At 46.0% G+C, this 11222-nt stretch overlaps 1 protein-coding gene across 1 annotated transcript in view; it reads left to right on the top strand.

The window, feature by feature from the left end:
* Nucleotides 1-2015: 2015 nt before the first annotated feature.
* The window catches only part of LOC311116702 (cell adhesion molecule 4-like), a gene marked incomplete at its 5' end in the record, with an annotated part of 35706 nt that continues 26499 nt past the window's right edge, over nt 2016-11222 (top strand). The window contains 3 exons of the mRNA XM_084191749.1: nt 2016-2097; nt 8578-8724; nt 10373-10660. Of these exons, the coding sequence (XP_084047875.1) occupies nt 2016-2097; nt 8578-8724; nt 10373-10660 (517 nt within the window). The remainder of the gene's footprint in view (nt 2098-8577; nt 8725-10372; nt 10661-11222) is intronic.

Genomic DNA, 11222 nt, shown 5'->3' with positions numbered 1-11222 from the left:
CACACATACAAACACACACACTGTTCTGAGAACACACATACAGACACAAACACACACACTGTTCTGAGAACACACATACAGACACACACATGCAGCCATTATGGACTGTCTTAATACAGTGGTCATAAAACGGGCCATTGGACATAGAGGAGCTCTATGAGGCCTCTGCCTCTCTGTCTCTGTGTTTCAACTGAGGGATTGTAGGGGAAGAAGGCCTTGGTGACTAAAGAGCCATCCTAAACAGACCCAACTATATACCCTGTCTGAATGGACTGCTGGGCGGTCACACACACAGCCACTGTTCCCTGACCTGAAAGACAGTCATTGTCACATCCACACCCCAAACCTTCACAAAATAACTAATATGCTAAATATGCATCCACGGACAAACACACACACACTTACACACACTTACACACACTGATAGAGAGTGGAATCAGGCAGGCTGTGGGAGGAGAGCAGGGGTTATATAAACCAGACATAGACGGACAGATAGACAGCTGACACTACTCTGGGATATACTGAAGGACAGAGAGGAACAGGAGGAGGAGGAGGAGGAAGAGGAAACACACAGGAACTAAAGCACTGTCCCACTATATCGACCTGACTGAGGATAGAGAGAGAAGAGACGACAGGATAACAAAACAACCACCAGAGAGGGGGATGAGACGAGAAGAGAAAACACGGAATAGACTTTGTTTTGATCAGAAGGACACTATCCTTTCCGAGCTACAACGACAGACAGCACATAACAATTTCCTTGGTGTTAGGATGTGGTGTGGTTGTTGTTAGGGACTCGGAGGTTCCATGACAAGTCTGTGACTACTTCAGTGCCATTGACAGTGCCAGGGCACGCTGCGCCGTAGTGGTAGCATTGACTGGCTAATTGCAGACAGAAGGGAGGGGACTTTGTAGCAATCTGGGGATGACACCGCTGTTCTCCTCAATCAGATAGTGTTCAGCGAGGTGAGTGCTGCTGCAGTCCGGTCACCCTCAGTAAGCTATATGCTCTCCGGGCCTGGCCCTCGCCGCCGCTGCATTAGGAGCTGCCAATCAGAACCAACAACCAACTCCACACGGACCGCCGCAGCTGATCTGAGCTCACTGACAAAGCGGGTACTGAACACGAGACTCAACACAGGGACTGAACATAGTGACTGGACGCAGCCGTGTGCAGCAGAGAGAGACGTTGTGATACTGTATAATCATACAGAGGGATGACATACATACGCGTTATACTATAGGTCTACAGTGGGATAGATAGATAGATATATAGATATATATAGATATATAGATAGATAGATATGTGTGATACTGTAGGGTGTTTATATCACACAGGAAGATAGCATTCATTTGAAAAGCAGTTACCATCACAGTTGGAGACGGTGATGTGTGATAGTGAACAGTGGGAGATAATTTAGCTGATGACGTGTTTGGGTTGTCAAAAGTATCATGTGTGGGGATGGAGCCCAGAGTTGAGAGATATAGGTACCTCAGAATAGCATGAGGAAAGACAGGAGGTATGGTCATACAGAAACAGTTTCATGAATAGGACAGTATAATGACTTGTTTCAGATGGTTTACTCCGATGTGTCTGTCTGGCTGATGTAGAGTAATGATATTGGTTGTTTGGTATTGGGATAGCCTATTGGTTTGTATTATTGCTTTGTTCCATTGATTTGTTGTTTAGTCATGTAGTCTTACACTGCAATGCAGCTCTGATTGCAGGCAGTCATTTGGCTAATCGTGTGGTGAGCCTAACAGTCATTGATAGTTAGCAGTAACGTTGCAAGACATTCTAGTTCTATGCTGTGGTGATGTTAGGTCGGTGGTATTTTGTCAAAAGACTACAGCTCTGAAGAAAAGTGTGTGTTGTGTACTGGTAAAGCCCCAGCTTTGTTGTGTGTCACTACAACCCTAGCTCTGCTCTGCTGTGCTCTGCTCTGCTGTACGGTGGCTGTGTCCTGTGTCACAGAGGAAGCATTGATCAGACAGCTACTGAGGCTCAATACACAATGAGGCCTGGCCCGAGATCTCTCCTCCTCCTCCCAACCCCCCTCTCCCTCTCCCTGCTCCTGCTCCTGCTCTGCCTTGCTCGTAAGTCACACACATGCGCGTGCATGCACAATGCATGTTCAATGTGCATTCACCGAAAATATACATACTGTACATTCAAACATACACATGACGACACACACTAACTTATATACAGATGTAGGATCTTAATTTGATCACCCTGTTGCAGAACTTTTCTGCAATGCAGGATATTTTTAACTTGTTTGAGGTTTAGAAAGGCTTCTGAAGTTTGTAATTTCCACTTTGAAATTTCAGACCTGATTTTCCCTTACGGAAAATGTATCATCCCCTCAAAAATGTCTATTAATTATAATCCACATAATAATTCACATTTCCTGTTGCTGCAGGATTTTTGTCCTGCTGTAGCAAACTGGCTCAAATTAAAGATCCTACATCTGTACACACACTCTCACCTCGCTACATCAAGATAGATCATCTTTCTCCATCTTTCACCTCTCACAGTGTGATGATTGTGGCCAATACATGATAATGGATGAGAGAAATGGGAAGATCGGGAGACTTAATAAATGTAATGTGAAATGGGGAAAAGCTATAGAGTGAGGGAAATTGAAGACAGGGCACGTAGGGATAGAAAGATGGAGTGGATCGAGAGAAAAGTAGAGTGTGATTGAACTCTCAAATGTCTATGATTTAGGTGTGAATTTTCAATTAGCATTATGTATGAGCAGAGCGCTGTAGAGATGGGATACACCCATGGGGCTATAGGACTGGGGAAACACAAACTGGAATGGAGGATTAGAGTTAGAAGGGGCAAGGGATGAGGGCATGCATGAAGAGATGAGATTCTGTACTGCATGAGAGAGAGAAAGAAAGAGAGAGATATATATTTAAAAAGTGTTCACAGCCTCCGAGAGCCTTCTGAAGTACACCACAAACTAAAGTGTGACCAGAGGAAATAGAGGGAGAAGGAGAGAGAAAGAAAGAGAGACAGAGAGTGGTAGAGGGAGGAAGAGGGGGAGAAAAAAGCAAAAGGGGAGGCAAGCGAGAGGGAGAGAGAGAGAGAAAGACAGTGAGCCCAGGAAGCACTGTGGGCAGGAGAGCTGGTGTTTTCCCTGTCTTTGATCTCTTATTAGGATCACTGGTAGCACCACTGATACCATGAATACATCCTGTCATTATTCTATTTGGGCTCAAGCAGCGTTTTAATATGCAGAGATGTTCTGTAAATAACCATGGCTGCAACGCGTCCACTTCCTCCAAGCCAATCAAAATCTGGATTGAACACAGAATTTGCATATTGGATCTACACAGGGACATTTCGTGGCATGGGATGGCGGGAGGGAGGGAGGGAATGGATGACAATAGAAGAGCGAGAGAATGAGGGAGAGGGATGGAAAGAGAGAGTGAATTAGTTTTTAGCCTTGGCAAGGAGGCTGGGTTATATAATTCCTGCCAATGAAGCAGTTTTGGGTGAGCAGTGAGCAGGAGGAGGGAGACTGGCCAGGTAGAGGGATTGATGGGGGGGGGGGGGGGGGTGTTAAGACTCTCTCCTCTTGGCCACTGTGAATCTCCAGCGTGGTATCAACGTGTAATGGGCCTGTACATTTTCCTTAAGCTGCCCTTGTTGTATGTGGCAGTCGTTGCCAGAGCAGTGTTGGGCTGTGACGGCTTGTCATAAACGCCATGGCTAACCAGCTTTAGCTGTTTAAAAGGACTGCATACACACTGGTGGAAAACATAGAGAGGTAAAGAGAGAAGGGATTGAAAGAGAGGGAGAGGAGAGGAGAGGTTGTGAAGGACAGGGGGGGTAATATAGTGAGAGGAGAGTGAGGTGGGGGGATAGAGAGAGCGAGAAAGTGTGAGGTATTTCGAGAGAGAGAGAGAGAGAGAGAGAGAGAGAGAGAGAGAGAGAGAGAGAGAGGGATGAGATGAGCAGAGCGGTAGGGAGAGAGGGAGGGAATGGGGTCATGGAAATATGGTGAAGGTCATAAAGAACATGAAGGTCAAAAGATAGCTGTGAGAAGGATGGGAGGGGTGAACAGAGATGTGAGGAGGGGTGAGATGAAGAGAGGAGCAGTGAGAAGAGAGGAGAGTGTAAAGCAGGGGAGAGGAAGAGTAGATGTGTGAGAAAGAGAGATAGAATCATACAAAAGGGAGAACAGATCATTTTATGGTGATTCTGCTGTTAGAGAGAGAGAGAATCTGTTTGTCCTCATGTCCTCTCTCTCAATCCCTCTCCCTCTCTCCCCCTTCCTCCCTGTCCTGAACAAAACAGGATGATTATACTGCAGACTTGAGCTGCAGAACAAATCACATTTAGGGAAGGAGAGTGTGGAGATAGAACCATGCGGGAATGAGAGATACCCACTGAGTCAGAGAGAGAGAGAGGCAGACAGAGAGGGGGAGTATTGCAGAATGGAAGGAAAGTATCACAAGATTAGAGGCTAGATGAAGGAAGAGAGAAATGGATAGAGGGAGGCAAGTAAAAGACAGTGAATATGCGCAGAGAAGAAGAGAGGAGGAATGAGAGATGAAGGTATAGAAGGAGCATGGGGGAGTAGTGCAGGGAGAAGGTGAGGGAAAGAGGGAGGGGGATAATGATATTAGAGGTGAAAAGAATACAGCAGGGGGAAAATGATGAGCTCCACGGACCAACACGAAGAGAGGGAGAGAGAGGAGGAGAACAGAATGAGAGCAATAAGCGACCAGAAAAAAAGTTAGATTTTTTTTATTTACTGTTTATTTCACTTTTGTTTATTATCTATTTCACTTGCTTTGGCAATGTAAACATATGTTTCCCATGCCAATAAAGCCCCTTAAATTGAAATGAGAGAGAGCGAGAGAGAGCGAGAGAGAGCGAGAGAGAGAGAGAGAGAGCGAGAGAGAGAGAGAGAGAGAGCGAGAGAGAGAGAGAGAGAGAGAGAGAGAGAGAGAGAGAGACAGACTGAGAGAGAGAGGGGAAGAAAAGAGGGATATGGAGAGTGAACAGAACAAGGTAATGAGAAATAGAAGAAGCTAGATTTGTAAAGGATTATGTATTATTTATAGTTGGGTTTTTTTTGTGGATTTGATTGGCAGAGTGTTAGAATCCTGGGAGAGATGGAGTGATAATTTTAGACCAGAAAGAGAGAGAGAAGAGGGAGGAGAGGAGGGAAAATAATCTTATTCTGTTAGCTTTTTCACTGATGCAGAGGCAGCACACCCTGCAAAACTCACTGGTTTACCTGAAGCAAACGCTCTCTGACAAGCTTAAACACAGAAAAATGAATTTGCGTATGCATCTAACCATAGCTAACCACACACACACACACCCACACACAGACACAGCATAGGGATAGTGTAGTGTGGAATGGATATGTTCCAGTGAAAGAAGAGTTGTAAATGGTGAAATGGTTAGAACGGTACATCCCAACAAAGCTGAGGCTGAGAGAGAATGCTTTATTGATTTAATTACAGTAGAGAAAATAACACACATCCCATCTCCTTTCGCTCCTCTATTCCCCAATGCAACTCTTCCCTTGGTCCATGTTGTTAAATTAGAATGTGTTGTCAACCCACTTCACTGGTAAAAAAACCTATCTCTCCTGTCTTGTTATTGACCTGGAGGCTGTGTGTGTGTGTGTGTGTGTGTGTGTGTGTGTGTGTGTGTGTGTGTGTGTGTGTGTGTGTCTTGAATTCTCCATGGCGGTAACTCAGTCCACTAATCCTACAGTAAGCTACATGCTGAGCCATTCTAGGATTTACTGAGACCCCTCCGTCTTCATATGCCTGGCTGTGGTCCCAACTTCCACCCTCCTCTAACCCTCCTTATAACTCAGCTTCACCTTGGGAACCATTTAGGACGCCCGGGATACGGCCTTGTTTATTTATACCTATATGTATTATTTATTTATTTGTTTATGCATTTTGAAATGATAGGCTGTCTGGCGCTGTGTAGCTGGCGTAAATAAATGCACCTTTTCAGGGCCGTGGAGAGAGTGGATGGGAGCTCTGATAGGGGCCTTTCACTGCGATGAAACACTGACCCCACTTGGCCGAAAGGAGAACTGACAATAATATATTGTTTTATTTCTCTGTTTTTCATACTGTCAGTACACCGTTTCAGTATCGATCGCCTTACATTCTCTCTCAATCTAATTCCGTGCTTGTGGAGTATTTTATTATGGCCATGATTTTAATGGGGTCAGGATTAATACTTCTGCCACGGAGCGTCTTTTCACTCTTTTAGTCACACTACTGTATAGAAGGATAGCCCTGCCTATTGGTATTCACAAGCCCCTGGCCTACAGTGGATGGATGACTATAAAAACTACAGTTAAAGTGCCAGGGCCACCGTGGGGCCATGCTGAGGGGACCTGCGTCATCCCATATCTCTCTCCCAGCTGTGGTGTTATTATACCGGACCCCTGCTATGCGCCTCCATTCATTTCCTGGCTTGACTGTTCTGTTCTATCCCTGTCTCCCGCCACCCTCGCCTGGTCCCGTTGGCTTGGAAGCCAGGTGGTGGATGTGTCATGCACAGCGCAGGGCTGCCTGCCTGGTCTGTCTGTCTCTACACCAGCAGCAGCATCGGCGGGTATCTAGGCCTTATCTCCATTGAAGAGGTGACAGCTGGCGAAGGAAGTGGAAGCAACGGACTCTAATTACTCCTATTTTCTAGCCTCAGCCTCAAACATCCCGACACTTCTTTCTGCCTGGAGTTGTATGTGCTGTTTTGATACTAATTACTCACAATTACTTCACGGGCTGGGCCTCTGCTTGATATATGGTGCTGCTATTACAATTAGCGTCAATAAAACAATGGCGGCCAAGTTGCCGGTTGCCAGGGTGATGAGTAATACCAGTTATTAAGTAGCCTAAATAATTGGGATGGCGAACGCTGATGGCCGTGATATGAATCACAATATTAATGTAGAGAATGGGGAATAATAATGACTCCAATTAGTGATAATTGTCCAGGATTTTTTGGGATGTCCTCTTTGTGTCCTCTCTCTCTCTCTCTCTCTCTCTCCGTCTCTCTCTCTCTCTCTCTCTCTCTCTCTCTCTCTCTCTCTCTTCTCTCTCTCTCTTTATTTCTCTCTCTCTCTCACTCACTCACTCACTCACTCACTCACACACACACACACACACACACACACACACACACACACACACACACACACACACACACACACACACACACACACACACACACACACACACACACACACACACACACACAGGTTCACTAGAGTGCAGATATTGTCATTCCCAAAGTAGTTAACTCAGCAACTCGTGACTGTCAGCGCCCATCTGTCTGTCCCACACTATTTCCACAGCCTTCTAGAAGACTTTTCACAGGGTTGAATAGAACACGGTCAGATCCTGTATAATGTAGGCATGTCTCTGTATTGACTTGCTTTAGTGCCTTCTCCATCACCCAGTTTCAATATCAATGTTGTTCTTTATGTTAAGTACTCCTTCTGGGCTGTGAGTGTGAAACACACAACCACACACACAACCACAAACACAACCACACACACAACCACAAACACACACACACACACACACAACCACAAACACACACACACACACACACACAACCACAAACACACACACACACAACCACAAACACGAGCCACCATTACATTACCATGACCTCAGTTCAAACTGCAATGCCCAATACAGACAGGTGGCAAGAAGGCTGAACTCCAAACCATGATTACCTGTATGTGTGTGTGTGTGTGGCTGCGTATGTGCATACGTGTGTGAAGGGATGCATACGTGTGTGAGCCGAGAGAGAAGGGTAAAGAGAGCGTATGTAGGAGAAAGAGAGAGAGGCTTATATGTGTCTCTGTGTGTGTTTTACTCCTGTTGGCCACTTAGCTTGTATGGCTCCCATCTGCCTCTAATGAGGAACCCACAGTCCAATGTGTGTGTTGTGTTGCTACAGTATGTCAGTCTCTCTATTAGGACTGTGTTAGGCTAATGGCTGCTAATGATAATAATGAGAACAGTCCAACCACCAAGCTCATTTACCGCTCTCCCTGCCTGTGTCCATGTCAATTAATAACAGCATTTGTTTCTCTCTCTCTCTTCGTCACCATCTCTCGCACTCTCTTTCGCGCACTGTTTCTATCAGTTTCTCTACATCTCTCCCACTCCTAATGCTACTCAGAGCCATGTTATATGACTCTGCTGCTACTATCCTTCAAAAAGGACACTAGTATTCATGAATCATGAATCATGAATCATGGTCCCGTGTAGCTCAGTTGGTAGAGCATGGCGTTTGCAACGCCAGGGTTGTGGGTTCGTTTCCCACGGGGGACCAGTATGGAAAAAATAAATGATGCACTCACTAACTGTAAGTCGCTCTGGATAAGAGCGTCTGCTAAATGACTAAATTGTAAATTGTACACCACAATATAATGAATGTATCAAGTCTATCAATGGAGCAGAATCAATGGTTGTTTACTTGCTTTTCTGTGAATGTTGCGGTTTGTATTGAAGTGAGGTTGAAACTAAATCTGTCTCTCTCCCTCTCTCTCCCTCTCTCTCTAGCACGTTGCCAGGCGGTGCAGGCTGAGAATGTGACTGTGTTGGAAGGAGGCACGGCCCAGATCTCTTGCCGTCTGCAGAACTATGACGGCTCCATCGTGGTCATCCAGAACCCTCGCAGACAGACCCTCTTCTTCAACGGCACACGAGGTCTGTGTTTATGTTTATGCGTGTGTGTTTGTTTCTTCATGTATGTGAGAGAGGGAAACAGTGAGGTTTTAAAATTCATCTCTGTGGTCAGGGTTTGAAAAACCTATCCCAGGTATTCTTTAAAGAGGTGGGGTTTCAAGTGTCTCCGGAAGGTGGTGAGTGACTCCGCTGTCCTGGCGTCGTGAGGGAGCTTGTTCCACCATTGGGGTGCCAGAGCAGCGAACAGTTTTGACTGGGCTGAGCGGGAACTGTGCTTCGGCAGAGGTAGGGGGGCCAGCAGGCCAGAGGTGGATGAACGCAATATCCTCGTTTGGGTGTAGGGACTGATCAGAGCCTGAAGGTACGGTACCATTAGTGCAGGGAGCAGAGTAACCCATGGTGTTTCTGGCAGCCTTCCGTGCTGAACCATTCCCCTCTATAACTGTAGAAAGGTTAGGTAAAGGGAATGAGGCAATGAGCTGTCCAGCTACAGCACTAAACCAATGGGCTCTAATGACGAGTGTGTATCAAATGGCACACTATTCCCTTTACAGTGCACTACTTTAAACCAGGTCCCATAGGGCTCTGGTTTAAAGTAGTGCACTATATAGGGAATCGGGTGCCATTATGGACACACCCAAGGTCTTTTATTAGGCTGTCCAGCACAGAAACAGACTATAGGAACAGTAATAGACCTGTCCAAGAGGACTCTGTGGATCCCATCTATCTCATCTAGCTCTGACTGCCTGTGGATCCCATCTATCTCCTCTAGCTCTGACTGCCTGGCATGCAAATGAGCTGGGACAAAAGGTGAAATAGGACTTGAACAAAGCTGTGACATTTAGTTGCCATTTAGTGAGAGGGGGAAAAGAATCTGTATTTTTCTGTCAGGATTCAGGAATTGCTCTCACATTCAGGGAGCTTTGTGAAATAGTATTCTAAGGCAAATGTAGACAATTTTTCTCTATGTCTACAATATATTTATCTGTGTTTCACACAGACACAAAACACACACACACACACACACACATACACACACTAAACCTTGGATATAATGAATGATGTTGTGAAATGGTGGAGTATTACACCAGGGAAGAGAGAAGCAATTCTCCCAATGCAGAAGCAAACACAAAAGAGCAGGGAGAACGAGAGTAATAAAAAGAGAGGAAGAGAGGGAGGTAGAGAGGAAAGAGAGAGGTTGTGCAGTCAGTCAGTCAGTCGATACAAAGTGGGTTTGGGGAGGTTTATGAGACAATGGCCATCGAGTCCCTGTCACACTGATGGTTATTAACATTATTTGTTATTATCATGATTTTCTCACAATTGATTTTTCCCTTTCCCTGACAACAAAAGAAAAATCGTTTTGCTCTCTCCCTATGTCCTTTCTCTAGGTTCTCTCTCCTCACTGCCTCTGTGGTTACTATGATACTATGGCCTTGGTCAGGAGGTCACAGTGGATTGTTGGATTAACCATGTTTCATTCTTCTTCTCCTTCACTATCCCCCTTTCTATTATTCTATTCACTCCTCCTTGTTACTGCCCCTGTCCTCTTTTCTTTTGGCCTTGCTTTTCTTTCCATATATTTATGCGTTTATCTCCAATTGTGTCTTGACTCCCTCCTACACTCTCTTCCTCCCTGTCTCCCTATATTCCTCCATCCCCTCCCCAGCGTTGAAGGACGACCGTTTCCAGATGGTACTCTTCACTCCCCGCCTGGTGCGCATCACCCTCACCAACGTGAGCGTGTCGGACGAGGGCGGTTACTTCTGCCAGCTCTACACCGACGACACCCACCACCAAGTGGCCACGCTATCCGTGTCCGTCCCTCCCGACACCCCCACGGTGGAGGTGAAGCAGGAGGCCGTGGAGGGGGGCGAGGTGGAGCTCACTTGCCTGTCGCCACGCAGCAAGCCCCCTGCCACGCTGCGCTGGATAAGGGACCGCCGGGAAATACCAGGTCTGTCCATCCTTTGAAGATCTATGTCGCTCTGTCATTCTATCTATCAGTATCTGTCTGTCTGTCTGTCTGTCTGTCTGTCTGTCTGTCTGTCTGTCTGTCTGTCTGTCTGTCTGTCTGTCTGTCTTTGTTTAGTCATACCTCTCTCTCTGCATCTCTCTCTCTCTCTCTCTCTCTCTCTCTCTCTCTCTCTCTCTCTCTCTCTCTCTCTCTCTCTCTCTCTCTCTGTTCACTTCCTGCATTCCCTATCTATCCGCCTGCCTGTCTCTGTGTCAATCTATCAATCTGTCTCTCTTTCTCAAACTCCAGTATACTCTCTCCTTTTCTGTCTAGTCTTCAATCTAGCTCCCCCTTTACTCCCCATCTGATAAGCCTTCCATCCTGCTATCACTCTGTTTACCATTTTATCTGTCCTTCTGTCCATCTCTTTCTCTCTGTTTGTCTATCCCTCTCTCTGTCCTGTTATACCCTCCACCTCTCTCTTATTTCGCTCTTTTTTTTCTCTCACTCCCTCTCTCACTCCCGTCCTGTCTCTCCATCTCAATCTCTAACTCAGCACGTC

This window comes from Coregonus lavaretus (assembly GCF_964263955.1).
Source record: "Coregonus lavaretus genome assembly, contig: HAP1_SCAFFOLD_2375, whole genome shotgun sequence".
In the NCBI taxonomy this organism is placed as follows: domain Eukaryota; kingdom Metazoa; phylum Chordata; class Actinopteri; order Salmoniformes; family Salmonidae; genus Coregonus; species Coregonus lavaretus.
The sequence above is the reverse complement of the archived record's forward strand: the minus strand, read 5'-3'. Positions and strand labels throughout refer to the sequence as shown.